Source organism: Saccopteryx bilineata, chromosome 10, assembly GCF_036850765.1.
Source record: "Saccopteryx bilineata isolate mSacBil1 chromosome 10, mSacBil1_pri_phased_curated, whole genome shotgun sequence".
Classification (NCBI taxonomy): domain Eukaryota; kingdom Metazoa; phylum Chordata; class Mammalia; order Chiroptera; family Emballonuridae; genus Saccopteryx; species Saccopteryx bilineata.
In genome coordinates, this window is record NC_089499.1 from 24334110 (window position 1) to 24354963 (window position 20854).

At 38.2% G+C, this 20854-nt stretch overlaps 1 protein-coding gene across 2 annotated transcripts in view; it reads left to right on the forward strand.

The window, feature by feature from the left end:
• The first annotated feature begins 657 nt into the window (after window positions 1-657).
• TOP2B (DNA topoisomerase II beta) overlaps window positions 658-20854 on the forward strand; it is a 56577-nt gene continuing 36380 nt past the window's right edge. Inside the window, exons 1-7 of one of the 2 annotated variants that reach the window (XM_066245723.1) lie at window positions 658-790; window positions 11358-11528; window positions 12395-12485; window positions 13737-13800; window positions 16580-16725; window positions 17544-17641; window positions 18343-18555. In XM_066245723.1, coding sequence (XP_066101820.1) covers window positions 731-790; window positions 11358-11528; window positions 12395-12485; window positions 13737-13800; window positions 16580-16725; window positions 17544-17641; window positions 18343-18555 — 843 coding nt within the window. In that variant the 5' untranslated portion in view covers window positions 658-730. The remainder of the gene's footprint in view (window positions 791-11357; window positions 11529-12394; window positions 12486-13736; window positions 13801-16579; window positions 16726-17543; window positions 17642-18342; window positions 18556-20854) is intronic. The other variant, XM_066245724.1, reaches the window with a different exon arrangement.

The following is a 20854-nucleotide window of genomic DNA, read 5'->3' on the forward strand; positions in this document are numbered from 1 at the left end:
GGATTGGCCAAGAGGCTGGGCGACAGGATCCCGATTGGGCGCCACGGCGCTGACTGACAGCGGGGGCGTCTGCCGCACCCTCCCTCCTTCGCTCCCTCCCTCGCTGGTGCACGACTGTGTGTGTGCGGTGTTATGCTGGACTAGAGGGAGGCGACCGCGGCGGCGGAGGCTGTGTTTATTGTCCCTCTCGGTGTGTGGATGTGAGGACGTCCGGGCCGCTGCGCGGACGAAGGCCGTCTTTGAGGCAGCAGCGGCGGGCGGCGCCTGCGGCCCCGGGAGCAGCCGGCCCTCGCGGAGCGCGGGGAAGGACAAGGCGCCTCTGCGTCCGCGCCACGTCCGGACGCCCGGGGCTCCCCAGCCGAGCTCGCCGCTCGCGCCGCCGGACCTCGGCCCCGCTGGCCGAGGAGGCGCCGGCCCGGAGGACGAGGAGGCACCGCTGCCGCTTAGCCGCCGCCGGCGTCCTCCCGCTTCCTCCTCCGCCTTTGCCTCGGCAGCGGCGCTAGGCCCCGGACGCGGCCGCCGCGCCTCGAGTTTGAGGGCGGCGGGCGGCGCGGCCTCCTCCGCGGGCTCGGCAGGGCGTCCTCTCCGGCTCTGGGCGATGGGGCGCGGGGGCCGCCGCCGCTAGGAGCACGGCGAGCGGAGCGGTCGGCGCGCAGCAGCGGGGCCGGGCGGCCCGCAGGGCGGCGGGAGCGGCGGCAGGGCCTCGGGCCCGGGAGCGGAGGCACCCGCCATGGCCAAGGCGGGCAGCGGCGGCGCGGGAGCCGGCGGCAACGGGGCGCTGACCTGGGTGGTGAGTGCCGCGGCGGGGGGCGGGGGCCCGGGGCCCGGGGGCCGGGCCGGCATCGGCATTGTTCCCGGCCCGCAGCGGGGCCGGAATTCCGCCGGGCGGGCGGGCGGGTGGGGGAAGCGCGAGAGGGAAATCCGGTCCTCGGAACGCGCTCCGGGTCGGGGTTCTGCTGGGAGAACCCCTTTCCTTTCTTCTCCTCGCCTCTGTGCGGGTTCCGGCTGCAGGAGCGTGAAATACACTTGAAACTTCGGGGGACAGACCTTGAATGGGACCCGGGGGCCCCGCTGCTTCTCCCCGGTGCCGCACTCCCAGGGCAGCCGGGGACGGGGGACGGCACGGCCGTGTGTCCGGGGTCCGCACTTTCTGCCAGTGCGGCTTTAAATCCGGACAGGTGGGGTGCGCGCGCGCACGCGCGCGCGCGTTGGAAAAGCAACCGTGTCTGATGCCCGCATCTCTCAAAGAAGAATAAATTTGGCGGGGAGTGTGTCTGCAGCGATGTGGGCTGAGATTCCGAGAGGGCTGTTGGATGGCAGCGCGCTCGGGATGGTTAATAATGCACCGGGCGCTGTCCATGGGGGGGGGGGGAGGCGGTTCAGGGAAGCGCTCACCTGCCGTCCGCAGCGCAGGTGAGCCGGGGCGGGGGCTGCGTGGAGAGTGTGCGGGGGAGACTGAAGAGTGATTTGTCCTGGAGGTAAAGGATTTCGGCGCTCAGTGCCCGCTGGGAAGGAGCAGTGGAGGGAAGAGAGCCAGTTCCCACGGCTGATCGATAACTCACTGGCGTTTCCCTTGCTCAGCACAGAGTTCAGATCGGGGTCATTTCCTACCCAGAAAAGTGCGGCTCAGCCAACTGACTAGGTGCACCCCGGGAGAAAGAGAAAAAGCGTGACATTTCCCAGGGAGTTTTTAGTCGAGCCTGCCTTTTTTTTTTCAAAACACAAAAGGAAAACTTTCGTATTGGCATTTTGTTATGACTTCGTTCTTCCACGTTTTCTCTTTGCTTGGCTGAGATTTTCAGGCGAATTGTCGCCCTTCTGCTGTAATTGACAAGGACTTCCAGTATAAAGCATGTTGCTGAGAGCAGGACGGCACTTGGACCGTTTATGCTTGTGTGCCAAGGTGCTTTGCAAAATAAGTTGTCCAGACTCTTGTTGAATCTATCTGAAATTTGGCCAGTAATGTAATATGAACAGACTAGAGGCCAGAGACATAAAATGTCATCTGACGTAAATTCATGGCCCATGTGGACATTTAGGGGAGTACGGAAATATGTAAACTCAAAGAATGATTTTTTTAAGTTGATGGCCCTTACCCCTGTTACTGAAATCAAATAACTTCTACAAATGGACTTAGTTTGCTAGATGGTTCTCGTTCACCATTTGGAAGTGTCGAGGCCTGATCAGGGTTTGCTCTGAGGACCTCTGATTCTATAATGGCAAACATGTTGCTCCAAGATTGAATTGGTTGGCTTTAACATTTGATTGCAATATTTTAATTTACTGCTATTTGTAGATAATTAAATGATCACATTTTCTTTCAACCTCAGTAAGAAACTTTCATTTATATAAGAAATTCTGTAAAACTGAGAGGGTCTCATTCAATATCAGAAAAATTATTTGAAACTGAGATTGATTTACTGATGAAATTTTTTTCATTATAAAACTTCATATAGGAAATGTAGTGAAATAAAAAAGAAAAAATCAGTCTTATAGTTTATATCCTCTTGATGAATTAATTTATTCAAAAGATAATTACCCATAAGTCTACATTAAGATCTGATGCATGTTTTAAATTTAAGTCAAAATTATATGGGCATTTTCATGTCCATAATATACAACATTGGCTGGTTTAATTCTGTGGGAGACAATAGAGTGAGGTGATTATGAGCATGGACTTTGAGATCACATTGATGTAGTTACAGATCCTGTCTTTAACACATAGTGAGACTTTGCACAAGCAACTTAATCTTTTTATGCTTTTTTTCACACTTGTAAAATAAGGTTGCATTGAAAATTAAGATAACCTACATAGCACAATGCTGGACTTAACGTTTGTTTTTATTGGTGAAGGTCAAGAAATGAACAATCAGAATGATAGTTATCTTACATAAACTATCTTTAAGCAAGGGTGAAAGCAAATTTTTCCTTTGCAGGAGTTGAGGGCTTTGCTGCAGTGGTCATCTATTTCTGAAGAGGAGGGGTAACTTTGTCTGCTTTGTTAAAACTGGTGTTATGTTGCCACCTGCTTGTGGGTAACAGGAAGAAGTAAAATAGAAATTAATTCCTGATATCATTTTGGGGAGATCCCATTTCTGTTAAGATCCATGCCAGCATGTAGTGTTAACATTGTTACTGCATGAAAGTTTACATTACAGTATCTGAAACCACAAGGCAAAATGGTTTAAGATTGACATTAGCTTTTTTTAGTGTATTTGGTTTGTGTTGGATTTGCAATATCTAAAATTTTAAAAAGTGAAAAATATAAATACAGTAAAACTATTTTGAGTTAATATAGCCATGAAAACATTTATGAAGCAAGCAGTTTCTTGAATTAACTTCTAGTTTGTAAAGCTTTGATTAGTAGACCCTAATAGTTTATTTCACTTCAGTCTTTTATCTTCTTTAAGTGGTTGTAAAATATAAATTTGTGGAAATTTTAGAATACAGTTAATCGCTATGTGAATATTGATTTTTACCCAGTAATACTCTAATTTTGTAGATTAAAATATTATAATAGAAAATTAAGTACATAAAAAAGTTGTGGCCAGAAAAGCATTAGGACTTTACCTGTATTATTAATCTTCAACAATTATCAATTCAAGGTCACCGCTTTTCCCCTTCTAATTACTCTGAAGTAAAACAAATGCTAGAATTACATCACTTTATCTGTTAATATTTCAGTATTTATTTCTAAGGTGTATCTCTCTTAAGAAAAACTTAAACCACAATTAACACTGTAGTCTTTTTAAAGTAAAATTTAATAAATATAGGCCCTGGCCAGTTGGCTCGGTGGTGGAGCGTCAGCTTGGCGTGCGGAAGTCCCGGGTTCGATTCCCGGCCAGGGCACACAAGAGAGGCGCCCATCTGCTTCTCCCCCCCTCCCCCCCTCCTTCCTCTCTGTCTCTCTTGTCCCCTCCCGCAGCGAGGCTGAGGCTCCGTTGGAGTTGGAGCGGGGATGGCCCCGGCGCTGGGGATAGCTCCTTGGCCTCTGCCCCAGGCGCTGGGGTGGCTCTGGTCGCCGCGGAGCAACGCCCCTGAGGGGCGGAGCATCGCCCCCTGGTGGGCGTGCCGGGTGGATCCCGGTCGGGCGCATGCGGGAGTCTGTCTGACTGTCTATCCCCTTTTCCAGCTTCAGAAAAATGCGGGGGAAAAAAATTTAATAAATATAAAATTTTTTGAATGCAAATATTTCTTTTTTTCCCTTTCTTTTCCAAGTGAGAGGAAGGGAGATAGAGAGACAAACTCCCGCATGTGCACTGGGGTCCACCGGGCAAACCCTTTTGGGCCATGCTGGCAACCAGGCTATTTTTAGTGCCTGAAGTGGAGGCTCCACAGAGCTATTCTCAGTGCCAGAGCCATGCTTGTGCTCGAACCAATTGAGCCATGGCTGCAGGAGGAGAAGAGAGAAGAGGGAGGAGTAGAGAAGCAGATGGTCACTTCTCCTGTTTGCCCTGACCCGTAATGGAACCAGAACATCCATACCCCGGGCTGACGCTCTACCACTGAGCCAGCCAGACAGTCTGAATGCGGATATTTCTAATTCAGGAAACGTGGCTGTATATTTAAATATTGTTTGAAGATTTGTTTTTAAGAACCTTGCTTTTGTGGCTTATTATCGCAAGTTTAAACTGTGCAAACAGATCTTCAAAGCCAATTCTTTCCAAGTATGTGCCTCCCAAACAAAATATATTTCGGATAGTTCTCATAGTTTGATTTATCTTTTCACAGTTTCCTGCACATCATGTTTGTTTTGGTCATTTTGCCTTTGCATGCTTATCTTTCATCAGGAATGCCTCTTCTCTTTACCAGTCTCAGTTTTAATTACTCTTCAAGACTACTTGAGGACCTGGCCAGTTGGCTCAGTAGTAGAGTATCGGCCTGGCGTGCAGGAGTCCCGGGTTCGATTCCCGGGCAGGGCACACAGGAGAAGCGCCCATCTGCTTCTCCACCCCTCCCCCTCTCCTTCCTCTCTGTCTCTCTCTTCCCCTCCCACAGCCAAGGCTCCATTGGAGCGAAGTTGGCCCAGGTGTTGAGGATGGCTCTGTGGCCTCTGCCTCAGGCGCTAGAATGGCTCTGGTCACGGCAGAGTGACGCCCCCTGGTAGGCATGCTGGGTGGATCCTGGTCGGGCGGATGCAGGAGTCTGTCTGACTGCCTCCCCGTTTCCAACTTCAGAAAAATACAAAAAAAAAAAAAGACTATTTGAGAATCTCACCAATCTTTTATAGCCCAGTTTATACTCATCTTTTTGTTACTCTGTGCATCATAAAATGTAAAAGTCTTTTTTTATGTAACTTTCATGTGTGATTTTTTTTTTTTTTTTGAGAGAGAGAGAAAGAGAGAGAGATGTAAGGACAAACAGGGATAAACAGGAAGGGAGAGAGATGAGAACCATCAACTTGTTGCAGCACCTTAGTTGTTCAGTGATTGCCTTCTCATATGTGCCTTGACTGGGGGGCTACAGCAGACCGAGTGACCCCTTGCTCAAGCTAGCGACCTTGGGCTTCAAGCTGGTGAGCCTTTGCTCAAGCCAGATGAGCCCGCGCTCAAGCCGGCTGTCTTGGAGTTTCAAACCTGGGTCCTTAGCATCCCAGGCTGATGCTCCATCCACTGCGCCACCTCCTGGTCAGGCTCATGTGTGATACTTTTGTCTTAATTAGATTATAAACTCTTCAAGTCAGAGGTCATGTATTTTACTTGTTTGTATCCTTTTTAGTAGTGGTTCTCAGCTGCTGGTCTGAGAAAGCATTCACCACCTGGATTGTTGGATCAGTGGTTGAAAACTGCTTTATAGTGTTTAGCAAAGAACTGGATGCATAATACGCCCTCAGTTATTGTTAACAAATTGGATAAATAGTATATGTACTTCCTGAAAATTCTTCTGTCATTATAAGGACAAGTGGTCAAGTAGCAATGTACTTTAGATACATTCTAAAATAACATAATAGCAGTATTTAGTAACAATTTTTATAAACTGCTAGCTTTTCTAAAGAGGGGTGTGTTGCCCCGTGTGGTTGCAGATCTGTGCAGTACTTAGGTGATAGCAACAGTTGCATTTTATTAAATGGGGTTTTTTTAGATTTTATTTATTGATTTTATAGTGGGGGGGTGGAGTGAGAAGTATCAACTCATAGTTGCTTTCTTTTAGTTGTTCATTCATTGATTGTCCTATGTGCCTTGATACGTTTTGAAGCAGGTTGATGCTTCATCCAGGTTGCTGTTTTATCCACTGCACCACCACAGGCCAGGATAAGTAGTTTAAAAAAAAAAAACTTCACTTTTTAAATTAACTAATACAAAAATGACCCCATTTTAAAGAAAAGGCAATTTTTATTTAAAAAAACAGTGTAATTATTTACATTAATTGAAAAGAAAACAGGTCTAGCGATTAGGTTGCAAACTATTAGGGCATGGCTAAGGCAAATGTGGGATTTAAACCAGGCTTATGTTCTTAATCATTATTTACTTTGCACCCCTTCCCCAATTCCCGTATGAAAACATTAAAAACCAGAACAACTAATCTTTTATATCCTGATGTGACAGGATAAACAAAGCCTGGGCTATGCCTATCTCTTTCTACTGACCTTTTTCATTCACACAAAAAGCTAGGAAGTACATTTTCTTTTCAAGAGATATGCAGTTGTATAACATAATGCTCCTTAAGAGTATAGGCTGCGAAATCATATTATCTGGTTTTTTGTTGTTGTTTGTTTGTATTTATTAAGTGAGAGGTGGGGAGACAGAGAGACAGACTCCCATATGCACCTTGACTGGGATCCACCCAGCAAACCCCATACCAGGCAATACTCTGCCCATCTGGGGCTCTTCTTTGTTGCTCAGCAACCGAGCTATTTTAGCAGCTGAGGCGAGGGCATGGAGCGATCCTCAGCTCCCTGGGCCAACTTACTTGACCCATTTGAGACATTGCTGTAGGAGGGGAAGAGAGAGAGAAGAGGAGGGGTGGAAAAGCAGATGGTCGCTTCTCTGGTGTGCCCTGACCAGAAATCAAACCTGGGACTTCTACACGCAGGGCTGACCCTCTGCTGCTGAGCCAACTCACCAGGACCCACATAATCTGGTTTCATAAATCAGCTTCTTCAAGTACTAGCTTTGTTAGCTTTGGGAAAAACACCTAACTTTTTCAGACCTTAGTTTTCTCAGCTATAAAAAGAATCATAGTAATGGCGTTGACTTTATGGAACTCTTATGAGGATTGAGATTATTCATATAATTCCCACAATGCTTGGCACAATAGTTAGCTCTCAAATGGGCATCCCCCCCAAACACATTTTTCTCTTTTTCTAATCCAGTGAAAAGTACTTTCTCTTGTCTCAGAGAAAGTATTGCTTTTTTATATTGAGCAAAATTCACTACAGTAACACTAGTTTAACATCCATTAATACACATAGTTACAGTTCTCTTTCTTGTGATAAGAACTTTAAAAATTCACTCTTTTAGGAAGTTTCAGATACACAATACAGTATTATTAAGTATAGTTGCCATGCTGTACATTATATCTCCAGGACTTATTTTGACTATCTTTACTCTTCTCACCTCAACTCCCTAGCTCTGGCAACCACCAATCTATTCTCCGTGTCTGTGAGTTTGTTTTGTTTTAGGTTCTTTATAAGTGAGATCATATAGAATCCACCTTGTTCAGACTTATTTCACTTAGCACAATGACTTCACAGTCCATCCACAAAAGGCAAGATTTCCTTTTTTTTTTTTTTTTTGTATTTTTCTGAAGCTGGAAACGGAGTGGCAGTCAGACAGACTCCCGCATGCGCCCGATCGGGATCCACCCGGCACGCCCACCAGGGGGCGATGTTCTGTCACAACCAGAGCCACTCTACTGCCTGGGGCAGAGGCCAAGGAGCCATCCCCAGCGCCCGGGCCATCTTTTGCTCCAATGGAGCCTCGGCTGCGGGAGGGGAAGAGAGAGACAGAGAGGAAGGAGGCAAGACTTCCTTTATTATGGCTGAATAATATTCGTGCGTGTGTGTGTGTGTGTGTGTGTGTGTGAATGTATGACTTTGTTTTTTATGTACATTCATTGTTGATGAACACTTTAGGTTGCTTCCATGTCATGGCTATTGTAAATAATGCTGCAGTGAGCAAGAGGGTGCATATATCTTTTTGAGTCAGTGCTTTCATTTTCTTCAGATAAATACTTAGAAGTGCAATTGCTGGATCATTTGGTAGTTCTATTTTTAATTTTTAGAAGACTCTCCTACTCTCATACTGTTTTCCATCATGGCTATTCCAGCTTACATTCCCTCCAACAAACAGTGTACATCTTTCTCCACATCCTTTCCAATGCTTGTTATTTCTTGTCTCTTTGATATTAGCCTCCTAACTTGTGTGAGGATATATCATTATGGTTTTCTTTTGCATTTCCCTGATGCTTAGTGATGCTGAGCATCAGGACATACAGATGTACCTGTTTGCCGTCTATATGTTTTTGGGAAATATCTGTTCCAATTCTCTGCCCATTTTTAAAATCATGTTTATTTGTTTTTTGCTATTGAGTTGCATGAGGTCTTTATAGGTTTCATATAATAACCCCTTAGCAGATATATGACTTGCAAATAGTTTCCTATTGGGTACGTTGTTTTTAATTTTGTTGATGGGTTCTTTTCCTGTGCAGAAAGAAGCTTTTTAGTTTGATGTAGTCTCACTTGTTTATTTTTGCTTTTGTTGCCTTTCTTTTGGTGTCAGATCCTAAAAATCATCACCAAGACTGATATCAGGAAGCTTACATCTGTTTTCTTCTGGGAGATTTATAGTTTCAGGTCTTACAGTCAAGTGTTTAATCCATTTTGAGTTGATTTTTGTTTGATTCCTGTGGGAAAAAATGCCATTGGTATTTTGATAGGGATTGTATTGAACCTGTAGATTTCTTTGGGTAGTATGGACAGTTTAACAATATTAATTTTTCCTATCCATGAACATAGAATATCTTTTCATTTTTTGTTTCTTTAATTAATGTGTTATAATTTTCAATGCACAGATCTTCATCTTCTTGGTTAACTTTATTCCTATTTTATTCTTTTTGATGCAATTGTAAATTGGATTTTTTTAAAATTTCTTTCTGGTAGTTTGATATTAGTGTACAGAAACGATTTTTGTATATTGCTTTTGTATCCTGCAGTTTTACTGAATTCCTTGATTAGTTCTAATAGTTTTTTGGTGGAGTCTTTAGGGTTTTCTACATATAATATGTCATCTATAAATAGTGGTAGCTTTACTTTTTCCTTTCAGATTTGGATGCCATTTAAAGAAAGTGTATATATATATATATTTTTCAAAGTGGCCATTTAAGCATTTCTTGTGATTTTAAGTATCTCTCATCTTCCACATTTCTCCCTGTCCCTGTCTTTGGGAGGACATTTCTGGAGGAACATAGATAGAAGACAGATTGGTAGCTTTCATTTTCATTAACAGTGGGTAGGTAACATGACCCTCTCCGTACTTACATAGGTGAAATATGACTAAAACATATCAAGCGTGACAGCGTTGAGGCAGAAAGGAGGAGGAGGTGATACAAAAGGATCATGGGAATCTGAGGGACCCTGTGGAAGACAGGAGGAGACTGGTGCTAAAGCTTTTGCCAGTCCCACTCTTGTGTTCGGGTACAGTGAGATTTCTGTGCTGATGATGTGAATGAGGGATTTGGTTCTTTTTTAGCTGGCAGACCATCTCCTTCTCCCTCTTTGGCAGCAATTCATTCTCCTGTAGAAAAACTGGAACTCTGGGTGATTGTCCTAAATTGTTGTGTTTTAGGAGACAACTTTGTACAAGAAAAAATTGTTCTTTTTCCAAAATGATCCTGGTGTATACATACTCATTCTAAAATAAGGAATTTGTTTTATTGGATTTTTTTTTTTTTTTTTGGTGGTTGAGAAGCATTCTAGATGAAGGCTTTATGTTAGAAAAGTATGAAATCTGTATTTTACTAGGAGTTAGCAGTATTGCAAGAGTGCTATAAAATAGGTTAATTTAAAATAAATTTTATATTTACTTTGATGCTTTTGTTATTATTTAAAAGTCCCTGATAATGTGTTGTTTAATTTGGCAGCCAGCTTTTGAACTCTAGAAATGGTCAATTATAGCATCATCATATGTATAAACCACAAAGAATAGAATTAAAATATTTTTAGATATGTGAAGGATATTTGCCTTAATAAGGGATTATTTTATATTTTCATTATCTTTAATTTAACTGTTCTTCTCCCCCTATCTCCGTCTCCCCCTTCTTTTCCTCTCCCCCTCCCCCTCTGTCCCCCTTCCCTTCTCTCCCTCTCTTTTCCTCCCGCTGTCCTCCTCCTCCCCCTCTCCCTCTTTCCCTCTCCCCTCTCTTCCCTCCCTCCCTTCCCCTTCCCCTCCCCCTTTTCTTCCCTCCCCTCTCCCTCCCTACTCCCTTCCCTCCCTTCCCCCTTTTTTCTTCCCTTCCTCACTCCCTCTTTCTTCCTACTCCCTCCATCTCCCTTCCTCAGTTCCTTTTTCTCCCTCTCCCTCCATCTCTTCCTCCTTCCCCTCTTCCTTCCTTCCCTCCTTCCCCCCTTCCCCTCTTCTACCCTTATGCTCTCTCTCTAAAATCAGTAAATAAAATTTTTTAAAAAGAAAGAAGACAGGAAACTCTCCAGATCTTGGGAACTTGAACATGGGGTCCTTATCTGCTTTAATGGTTAGAGTCAGGATCACCAACCTTTGCCTCCTTGGAACTAACAGAGAAATTGGAATTGTGGGTGCCTCAGTAATGAGGGCACATAGCACTGGTACATAAGGAATACATATGGCAGGACCTGCGAAGGTGTGAAATTTAAGATTTCATAAACTATGTTTATTATTTTATGCCATCTCAGTGTATTTTAAATACACAGGTTACTATTTTATGTTAGTTACTTTTGCCCACTCTTTACTAGAATCTTCAGTAGGCAGGGAACTTAATTTGGAAGTTTTGGGGACCTTTGCAGTCATTCTGGTTCTCATTGTGAACTAACCGGTAACCTCCTCAGAACTAACATTACTTGGGTGGTTTCAGGACTCCAAAAATTAATTTGATCATTTTACAGAATCGGGAGATGTTTTTATTTTTGGATTGATGGATACAGGTTGTTCTAGCTATTCTGGTGACTGTACCTACTTTTTGAGCTCAGTCAAAACTGCGGTTTCATATTATATTACTAAAAAACTAGACTGTCAATAAATAGACTGTCCTTTTAGGACTTAAAAACCAGTGAGCCTGAAAGATAATTGTGTAGTTAAAAAGAAAACTTATGTGTCATGTGTCCATATACATTGTAGTTTACCCCCTGGTAGGTTATTTAAATTTGATTTTTTGGTTAATTTTAGACTCTTTTTGATCAGAACAATGCTGTAAAAAAAGAAGAGTCCGAAACTGCAAACAGAAATGATTCTTCAAAGAAGTTGTCTGTTGAGAGAGTGTATCAGAAAAAGACACAGCTTGAGCACATTCTCCTTCGTCCTGATACATACATTGGGTCAGTGGAGCCATTGACACAGGTAATTCTTTTTAAATTTTATTAGAATTAGGAGATATGTATTTATAGCTACTTTTAAATAAAATTTTTGTGATTACATGCTTTGTGAGTACATAATTTCATGTCTCTCTGGTCATAAGCAAAGTAGGGAGAGGGATCTAGGAGAAATAGAAATATCTTCATTTATTGCTAGAGATAAAAACAAACTAGAGATAAAACCTATCAGAAGTAAGAGGTATAAGGTAAAATAGGAATATATAAACTTTTTAAGTTCATGCATGCTGTGATTTACTTTAATTCTAGAATTTATACACACACTAATGACTTGCTTGTTGTTTACTATGGATATGGCTTACACAAATTCTCTTGTTTGATTTTTAACAATTTTGGGAGGTAGGCACTATTATCTCCATTTTATAGATGAGGAAACAGGTTTAAATAAAGTAACTTTCTCAGATCTCTCAACTACTAAGAGCTGGGAGTCAAAGCTGGGTCTCTGACTCCAAAGTTATATTATTTTACTCTGGGTTTCTTATACAATAGAAAAATATATAGCTTGAAGTAAAGTGTAAAGTTAAATATGAGATATTATTTTTTCCTATTTTATTTACTATTTGTAACAATTCTTGGTGCCTTATATTAAAGCTAACTTTATAGGTAAGATACAGATGATACAAAATGATCACTTTCTCAGTTTTGAGGTTAAGTTGATTGTGAATACAGTGACATTGTAACTGAAGTAAGTATATGTTTTGTTTTTCTTTTTCTTTTACTTTGAAGGTCTAAGTATTTACAACACAACTGACAGATGTGGGTTTATACTATATAAAATTGATGGTAAATACTTTTTTACTTCAAAAGCATTTTTTAATTTTTCCCTTAATGCAGCTAATGTGGGTATATGATGAAGATATGGGAATGAACTGCAGAGAGGTTACCTTTGTGCCAGGTTTATACAAGATCTTTGATGAAATCTTGGGTGAGTACTTGCTTAAGATTTGATGCATCTGTTTCTGTATGTAGGGTCATTATAATGTCCCTATATATAAGGCCAGATTTATAGTATATATTTTAAAGGCATATCTCCTTTTTTATGCTGCACATAAATTTATATTCCCTGCTATAATATTTTCATATCTGCTTGTTTTCTTTGTGATTTAATTGTTCTTTTGTAAAATGAATGTGTGATATTTGATTAGTAATTCCAAAGTTGGTCTGAGTTCTTATATGTGCAGTAATCTGTGAGTTGCTTGCATTCCAGTCATGGGGCAGGAGACATGTTAAAAACAGATATTACAGGGCTGAGCCTTGCAGAGTCAGGGGTTGAATCTGTTGGGCAGTCAAGTTGAACAACCTTTGTTCTGAATGATCTTTTTCCTCTCCAATCACATCATTGGTTAAATCACAATGGAGTCTGTAGACTCCTAGGGGATGTACTTTGGAAACGTTTTCAGCCACAGACTTTCTGGAGACTGAGCTCTGCCCCCTCATCAGTGCCACTTGAGAGGTCTAGGCAGCGGAATTGTGTGGGTCTGAGCTTCCAAGGGCCTTTGAGAAAAGGATGGGTGAATACAACTGGTTCCTTATACGTGTGGTTTCTTTTCACTATTGCCTCCCAGCTGTCCACCCAGTTTTACTTCTAGGTGTTTATCAGGAACATACTCCTTCTATGATTGAAGTTTAATTTGACAGCTAGCTTGTGTTCAAATTTACAGAAACAGTGGTTAATACTTACAAATATATTATTATCAATTATAGTGCTTGGATTCCAAGATTTTGAAGGATGCTAAAGACTTTACCTTTGTCATTCAGAAATAACTGACTGGTTTTAGCTCAGTCTGTCTATAAAGTCACTAGTTTATTGAAGGAGATCAAGAGAAAGTAGTTGTTACCAAGATAAAATATAATTAAATCCAATTTTTTGCTTTTAGATTTGGGATAGAGATCGTGAACTGCAGATGTTTGTTCTTATTTAATTTGTTTTTATATATCACACAATTATCCCCCTTCCTTGTTTTGTGGTAGAAGACATGACAATAATTTAGTATAATATAACATTTAAGAACATGTAGAAAATAAGATTTTATATTAGAAGTTTTAAGTAATTATCTTCATTAACTATTACCATATGTAAATGTTTATAGTAAGCCATGATGCATATGCAGTTATGCTCATGTGTTTATATAAATTTACATATTTGATTACTTATTAAAATATTTTAATTTTGTAGTTAATGCAGCTGACAATAAACAGAGGGATAAGAACATGACCTGTATTAAAGTTTCTATTGATCCGTAAGTATATTTCAAGTTTAATTTTTTATGCTAAGTTGTTTTATTCAGGTAGTCCCTCCCTCACTTATGAATATTCCTGAAGTGAATAATGTATGCAGTTAGTACTTCTTGGTTTCCTATTGCTTGAGAACTTGTTATTTTTGCCTCTGTTAGCCAGAACATTATACTCTTATGGTTTCTTCTCTCTTTTGTGATCTTTTTCCCCAGAATACTTTATGTGAGCTCTTGGAGACTGCTTTTCTTCCTCTTTGATGATGTTTTAGATGCTGAAGTAATTATCTTTTCTTTCTTGACTTAGCTTTGGGACCCAATGCTATAGGCTATTGCCAGTATTATTCCAGTTACATTATAGGTTAAATTTACTTTCTGTGACCCGCATTTGGACTATTTCATTTTTTATAACATCATTTGTAAATTAGGAATTGCTAGTATTATAAAATATAAACCAGGTGTTCAGCTAATTAGATCTCACTAGGGTGGTATTTTCTTTTTCTTTTAAGGACTGAGGAGGAATGAAAATAATGAAGTTTTAAGTTAAAAATACAGTTGTTACATTTATCCTGTTTTCATTACCATGCCTTTTGTAAAATATTGTATTTATCCATTATACTTTCTTTAGTAATTTAGCATGTCTCTAAGGTTTTTCTCTAACATGAAAATTTAACAATTCAGGAATAGCCTTCTTGGCAATCAGATTTCAGATGGCATAATTAATATTAATAATATAATAAAAGTATAACATAAAAGTATAACATATTGATTATATTATAGAGTTAACTGTATTTTATATGAAAATATTACCATATAACTACACTGTTAAAGTTCTTGATTTTTTTACATTTACTTTTAAAAATATGGATTCTTTGTATAATGAATAAATTCTTGAGAATTTATGTGATAAAGGTGTGTAGGATACTTCTGGGTTACAACATATAACATATACAGAAGTTTAAGATAGTTTTAAAAATATTTTAGCTGTCAAGATTCCTTTTCTTACATATTTAAGAAATTATCAGTTAAAAACATCATTTATTATAACCTAATAAGGAATAATAGATATTAAATATGTTTTTTTAAAATTCAGATTTGAAAGATTCTGATTGAAAACTAAGGAAGAGAAGGGACTTTTCTTAAATACATTCTTGATTAGGATGGTTACAATTGTTGGTTCTTTTATCTTACTTGTTTTAGATACTTTAACCTAACAATGTGGAATTTAAAAAGAGTTTACAGAGAATCCTATTATAACAAAATGATCAAGAAATGAGCTATAAAACATTTGTATAGACCAAATAGTGGCTCTTACCTTAAGTTTATTACAGATTCTGGACAGCGTATTTCTAGGCCTTTATTGCTCTCTTTCTAACTTTCTTTTCAATCAAATATTTTTATATGGGCATAAGAGTGACATGGAAGTATAACCAAATTTATTTGGTTATTAGTGACAATCAGACCCCAGTTTTTTCCTTATTTACCTCTCTGCCATTTTAACTGCTTCTGCTAGAAATTTATTTTATTTCAATATAAAATAAAAATTCATAGTTCCAAGAAAAATGAAGGTAGTATATTTTCACTTCATTTCTGTTTTATTTCTTTTTTGTTTACACATTATTGATTAGAAACTATTGAATCTTTCTCCTGCTTTTAACTGAAATTTATATACACATATATTTAAAATTGTTGATAAATAAGCATTTTGTGACACATTGCTTAACTTTATATTTTATTTCTGAATTTTAATCATTCTTTTATGAATTCATTCTATAAAGTCATTCCTTACCTTTTCTTTAGTACTTATATTGCATGATTAATCTTATTTTTATTAAAATAAATTTTATTTCAGAGATGTAATTTTTGCTTGTTAAATTTCTAATTTAGGAAGTCAGTTTAAAGCAGAATTCAAATGGGAAAAAGTATTGTTATTCTGTTTATTTCATTGATCCAGTTTTCTGTGCTGTTCAGTTTTGATACTCTTTCAGTTTCATTCTCTGCATTTTCATACAGAAGATTTTAATTTTTTATCATGTATGTGTGTATGAACTCTGTAAAGAAGGGTTGAAAGTTGATAGTTAATGTGATAATTAATGGGTTAAATTTAGAGAATCTGTAGCATAGCTTAGTTCTTATTCTTTTTCCATAGTACTCTGTGATGTGACTATACAATTTAAGTAAACAGCCATGAAAGAGACCCCAAATTAATAATATTTACATATTATAAAACCATTAAAATTAGTTTAGGACAACGGTTGCCATAATACAAACAACAACCCTCTAACATTTAGCCTGAAAATAGAATATGGTTCAGCCTGTGTGTCCTTCCTCCTTCCACCTGTACTGCTACAGCAGTTAGGCAGGAAGTGAAAATGACAATGGTCGTTTGCTCTTCAGAGCTCATGGTTCACAGGTGGTGTGCTGGTAGAATGAAGCAGGAAGATCATGGCTAATGTATTGAGAAGAAAACGGAATCTCTGGCTGACTTCTTATTGTAAAAGTTTCATTGCTTTTACTGTTTTATGGGAGGTTGAGAAGAGTTTCCTTTCCTGAGAAATTTTGCTGTATTACTTGCAGATCTTAGTGATCCTAATTTAAGTTAGGACTCAGGGACAGACATGTGTGTCCTCAGTAAGTATTTTCTGGAAAGATGAGTGAATGTCTTCCAATTTGTAATGATTACTGTTTTGCTTATAATTATTTAGGTTTATTCTGGATTACTTCACTTTTTATGGAAATTAATGTCTTTAAAGTATTTAAGCTCTAAACTCTTCTTGTTTATTTACAGTGAATCTAACATTATAAGCATTTGGAATAACGGAAAAGGCATTCCAGTAGTAGAACATAAAGTAGAGAAAGTTTATGTTCCTGCATTAATTTTTGGACAGCTTTTAACATCTAGTAACTATGACGATGATGAGAAAAAAGTTACAGGTAAACAGAGTCTGAACGGATGATTAGAATTTTCATTAAAATATATTGCTCTCAACATAAAAACTCTTACTATTTCTATATAAAATATTACAGAAGAGGAAATCTGTGTAGTTTTGTTGAGAAAAATCCTTTTCAGAATTAATACATGGAAAAATATCATGTATAATTATAATCTGACAGGATTTTAAAAGCTTAACTCTTATAGCACATTTATTTATGTTAGAACTCCTAGAACTCTAACCTGGCTGACAGGCCAAGGTTTGAATTATTGATGAAAGTAAGATGTGTGACTCCTGTATATATGAGCTTGTTATTTCATAAGCCACTGTGTCTTTAGGTATCAATTAAAAAATTTGAAAATGTTGACTCTTAAATAGAGTTGAAAATGCTTTGATTAGATCAGATGTTTCCTACTTACTTATGTTACCCAAGTAGGTTGATAGTTTTTTGTGTGTGTATGTTTAAAACCAAACCTCTAGGAAGTAATACAGATTAAAATTTTGTAATGGAGAAGTGATTTTGATAGAAATCTACTCACTTAGAGTATTGGATTACAAGAGATACCAAACTTAATTAAATAATTGTGATGAAGATAATATACAAAATACATATTTTATTATACTTCTATATATACTAAATCTTAATTGAATTTTTCTTTAAATGAAAAAAATTGGTACTCTGAAATATTCAATTAATGATTGTTAAGATAATGCAATAAGTAAAACTCTTTTGCAACATACCTGTCCTATGGTAGGTAAGTTAACAAAGTTCCTTTAAATCATTTTCATTAACCCTTTCACATTTAATTGTTCTTACAGGTGGTCGTAATGGTTATGGTGCAAAACTTTGTAATATTTTCAGTACAAAGTTTACAGTAGAAACTGCTTGCAAAGAATATAAACATAGTTTTAAACAGGTATGATAGAAATGTATCTAATTTGCCTTTTTAAAATAATCATGTTTTTTTGTTTGCTAAGATAATAGAATCTAGGGTAAATTGCAATGACATACATACACATTTTTAAATGTTAATCACATCATCATAGTATACAAGACTTTAGAATACTTGGGAGGTTTTATATTAGCTTGGCTTTCTCCTATTTCTATAAAACAAAATGCTTTACTTAATAGATGTTTCTTTTAACCTAGTTAAGCTTTAGTGAAAAATGCCCTGAACCTCAAAGATAATTGAAATGTATCTACTTTGAATGTTTGAAAAATTCCTCATTGATTCATGAACATGATATTTAAAAATTTTATCTTATTTTAATCTTGTAGGCCTTTGAAAGTAGTTTGAAATTTTACATCAGCTAAAATAATTTTCTCTGGAAAGCATCATATCTACTTATTTTTGTAAAAGTCTATAGAGCTGTGTTGAACTTAAGATATATTAACAATATTTAAAGTTTTTTAAATAAAAAAGATATTGCTTATTTTCAACACAAGGTTGTTATAATGGTAGTGTTTAAAATTTTTTCACCTTTAATATCAATTTCAAAGATTTGTTGTAAAGCTGAAAAATATATACAGTTGTGGTAAATGTGTTTCATGAGCTGAGTATATATTATAAAATTAGAAAAGCATTATAGAAATATTTAAATATTTTTTCTTTTAAAGACATGGATGAATAATATGATGAAGACTTCTGAAGCCAAAATTAAACATTTTGATGGTGAAGATTATACATGCATAACATTCCAACCAGATCTGTCCAAATTTAAGATGGAAAAACTTGACAAGGATATCGTGGCCCTCATGACCAGAAGAGCTTATGATTTGGCTGGTTCATGCAAAGGGGTCAAGGTCATGTTTAATGGAAAGAAATTGCCTGTAAGTGTCTTCTGAAATAAGGCTTTGTTATTCTGTAGATGGCTTGTAGTTAGATCTTTTAAGACCTAATATCATAACCTCTTTCTTTTAACTGGTGTGTTTAGGTGATTCAGTTTAAAGTGATTATTTACATATTTAGATAAAAACATCTTGCTAGCTATATTTATTGTATTTATTCTCTGTTTCTTATTTCATTTTATTCTGCCTTTTCTGGTTATAACTGAACATTATTTTTAATGATTGCATTTTATCACCTTTGTTTAGTTATACCTCTTTTTAAAACTTTCTTAGGGATTGCCTAGGGTTTACAGTTTCAAAATACTTTCTACCCTCAAATAGTTGATCACTTCATGTATAGTGAAAGGACTTAACAGTGTATCTTCAGGATCTTCCCCCCATTTCTTGTGTCTTTACCATCATACACTTTTTACTTTTACATATGCTATAAACACCAGAAGAAGAAAGAACGAGGCAGAAGAAACAGCTGAAAAATGATGGCAGAAATTTTTTTCAGTTAGTGATGTTGTTAATGCTTTAAGCATTTTGTTATCTTTAGAGAAATTAAAAATACAATACCTGATTTACTCCATTTGCAGTGCTCTTAATTTCTTGGTGGAGACTTAAGTTTCTGATTTTAATCATATGCCTTCTCCTTGGAGATCTTCCTTGAATGTTTTTGTAGGGTATTTTTGCTGGCAATAAATTCCTTCAGTTTATGTTTGTTCTGAAAGAGCCTTTGTTTTCTTTCACTTTCAAAGACTATAAAAATTTCACTGGATACAGAATTATGGGTTGACACTTTTTGTTTTTCTTCTTTCAATACTTAAAGATGTCACTCTGTTGTCTTCTTGCTTGCATGGTTTCTGATGCGAAGTCTGCTGTAGTTCCTATCTTCTTCCTCTGTTGGTAAGGTGTTTCATTTTCCTCTGGCTGCCTTGAAGATTTCTCCTTGTCTTTGTTTTCTTTGACTATGATATGCTTAGGTGTATATGTGGGATTTTGTGTGTGTGTGTGTGTGTGTGTGTTTACATTTATGTTGTTTGGTATCGTTTGTCACTGATTAGAAAAATTTTGACCATTATTTCTTCCAGTATTTCTTTTGTGCTGTTCTTTCTTTTTCTTCTGGCATTTCATTTATGCACATATTATAAAATTTGGTATTACTACAAGCTCTTGGATGTTTTGCTCTGCTTTATTCATTCTTTTTCTTTGTGTGTCAGTTTGTTTAACTTCTTTTGCCTTATTTTTTAAAAGATGAAATGATAATTTAATTATTGTTTTATGCTCTATTTCTAATATTAATGATTGTGTCAAGTTTATTGATGAGCCTGCCAAAGGTATTCTTCATGTCTTCTGTTCTTGATTTCTGGCATTTCCATTTGATTCTTTCTTACAGTATCCATCTCTCTGCTGAAGTTGCATGTTGCCTACCTTCTTCATTAGAGTCCTTAACATATGAATCATAGTTATTTTAAATGCTCTATCTGATAGCTAAAATACCTGTAATATATCTGAGTTTGATTCTGATGATTGCTTTGTCTTTTCAGACTGTGTTGTTGTTTTTTTTTTGTTGTTGTTATTTTGCCTTTTGGCATGCCTTGTACGTTTTTGTAGAAAAACAGCTATGTTGTATAGGGTAGTAGATGTGGAATAAATAGGCTTTAGTATGAGGATTTATGTTAATCTATACAAAAATGGGATGTGTTTGCAGCTTGTGCTGTAGTCACTGGTGTTGAGGTTTGTTGTTGCTGTTGGCAGCAGAGACTTCAATTTCTTCCTTGTTCTTGTCTTTCCTCTTTGCTTTGGGCCTTCCCTTTGAGCTGCCCCTCAAGGAGGATATGCCTCATGCAGCTCTTCCAGCTGAAGCCCGCTGTTATTACGGGAGGCCTGCTAGCATGGTGCTAGGATGTTGGGGAACTCTGATGCCTGACAAAGTCACAGACTTTGGAGTGCACAATGGGCCTGTGTCTCAAGGGTTTGGCCTTTACAAATATTTCTATTCCTCCTCGAGAGGTAGAGATTTTCCCTTTGCCCTCTGTTCTCTTCCCTTGTTGCAGTATGTATCCACTAGTATTCTCATTCAATGTTCTTGAGGCTCCCTGCCCTACAGAATAAGTCTTTTTTTTAAACTTAAATGATTTGGGGGCAGGACGGGATGAAGCTGGGCAGCATGGCTTTATTCCAGCTGTGGTGGGATTTTGCCAGTGCTCCCCAGCAGGATCCTCCCCGGCCGGTTAGGGTTATATTGGTAAGGGAGGTGGGTCTGGGGCAATTCCCAGTGGCTGCTATTCTCCTTCCC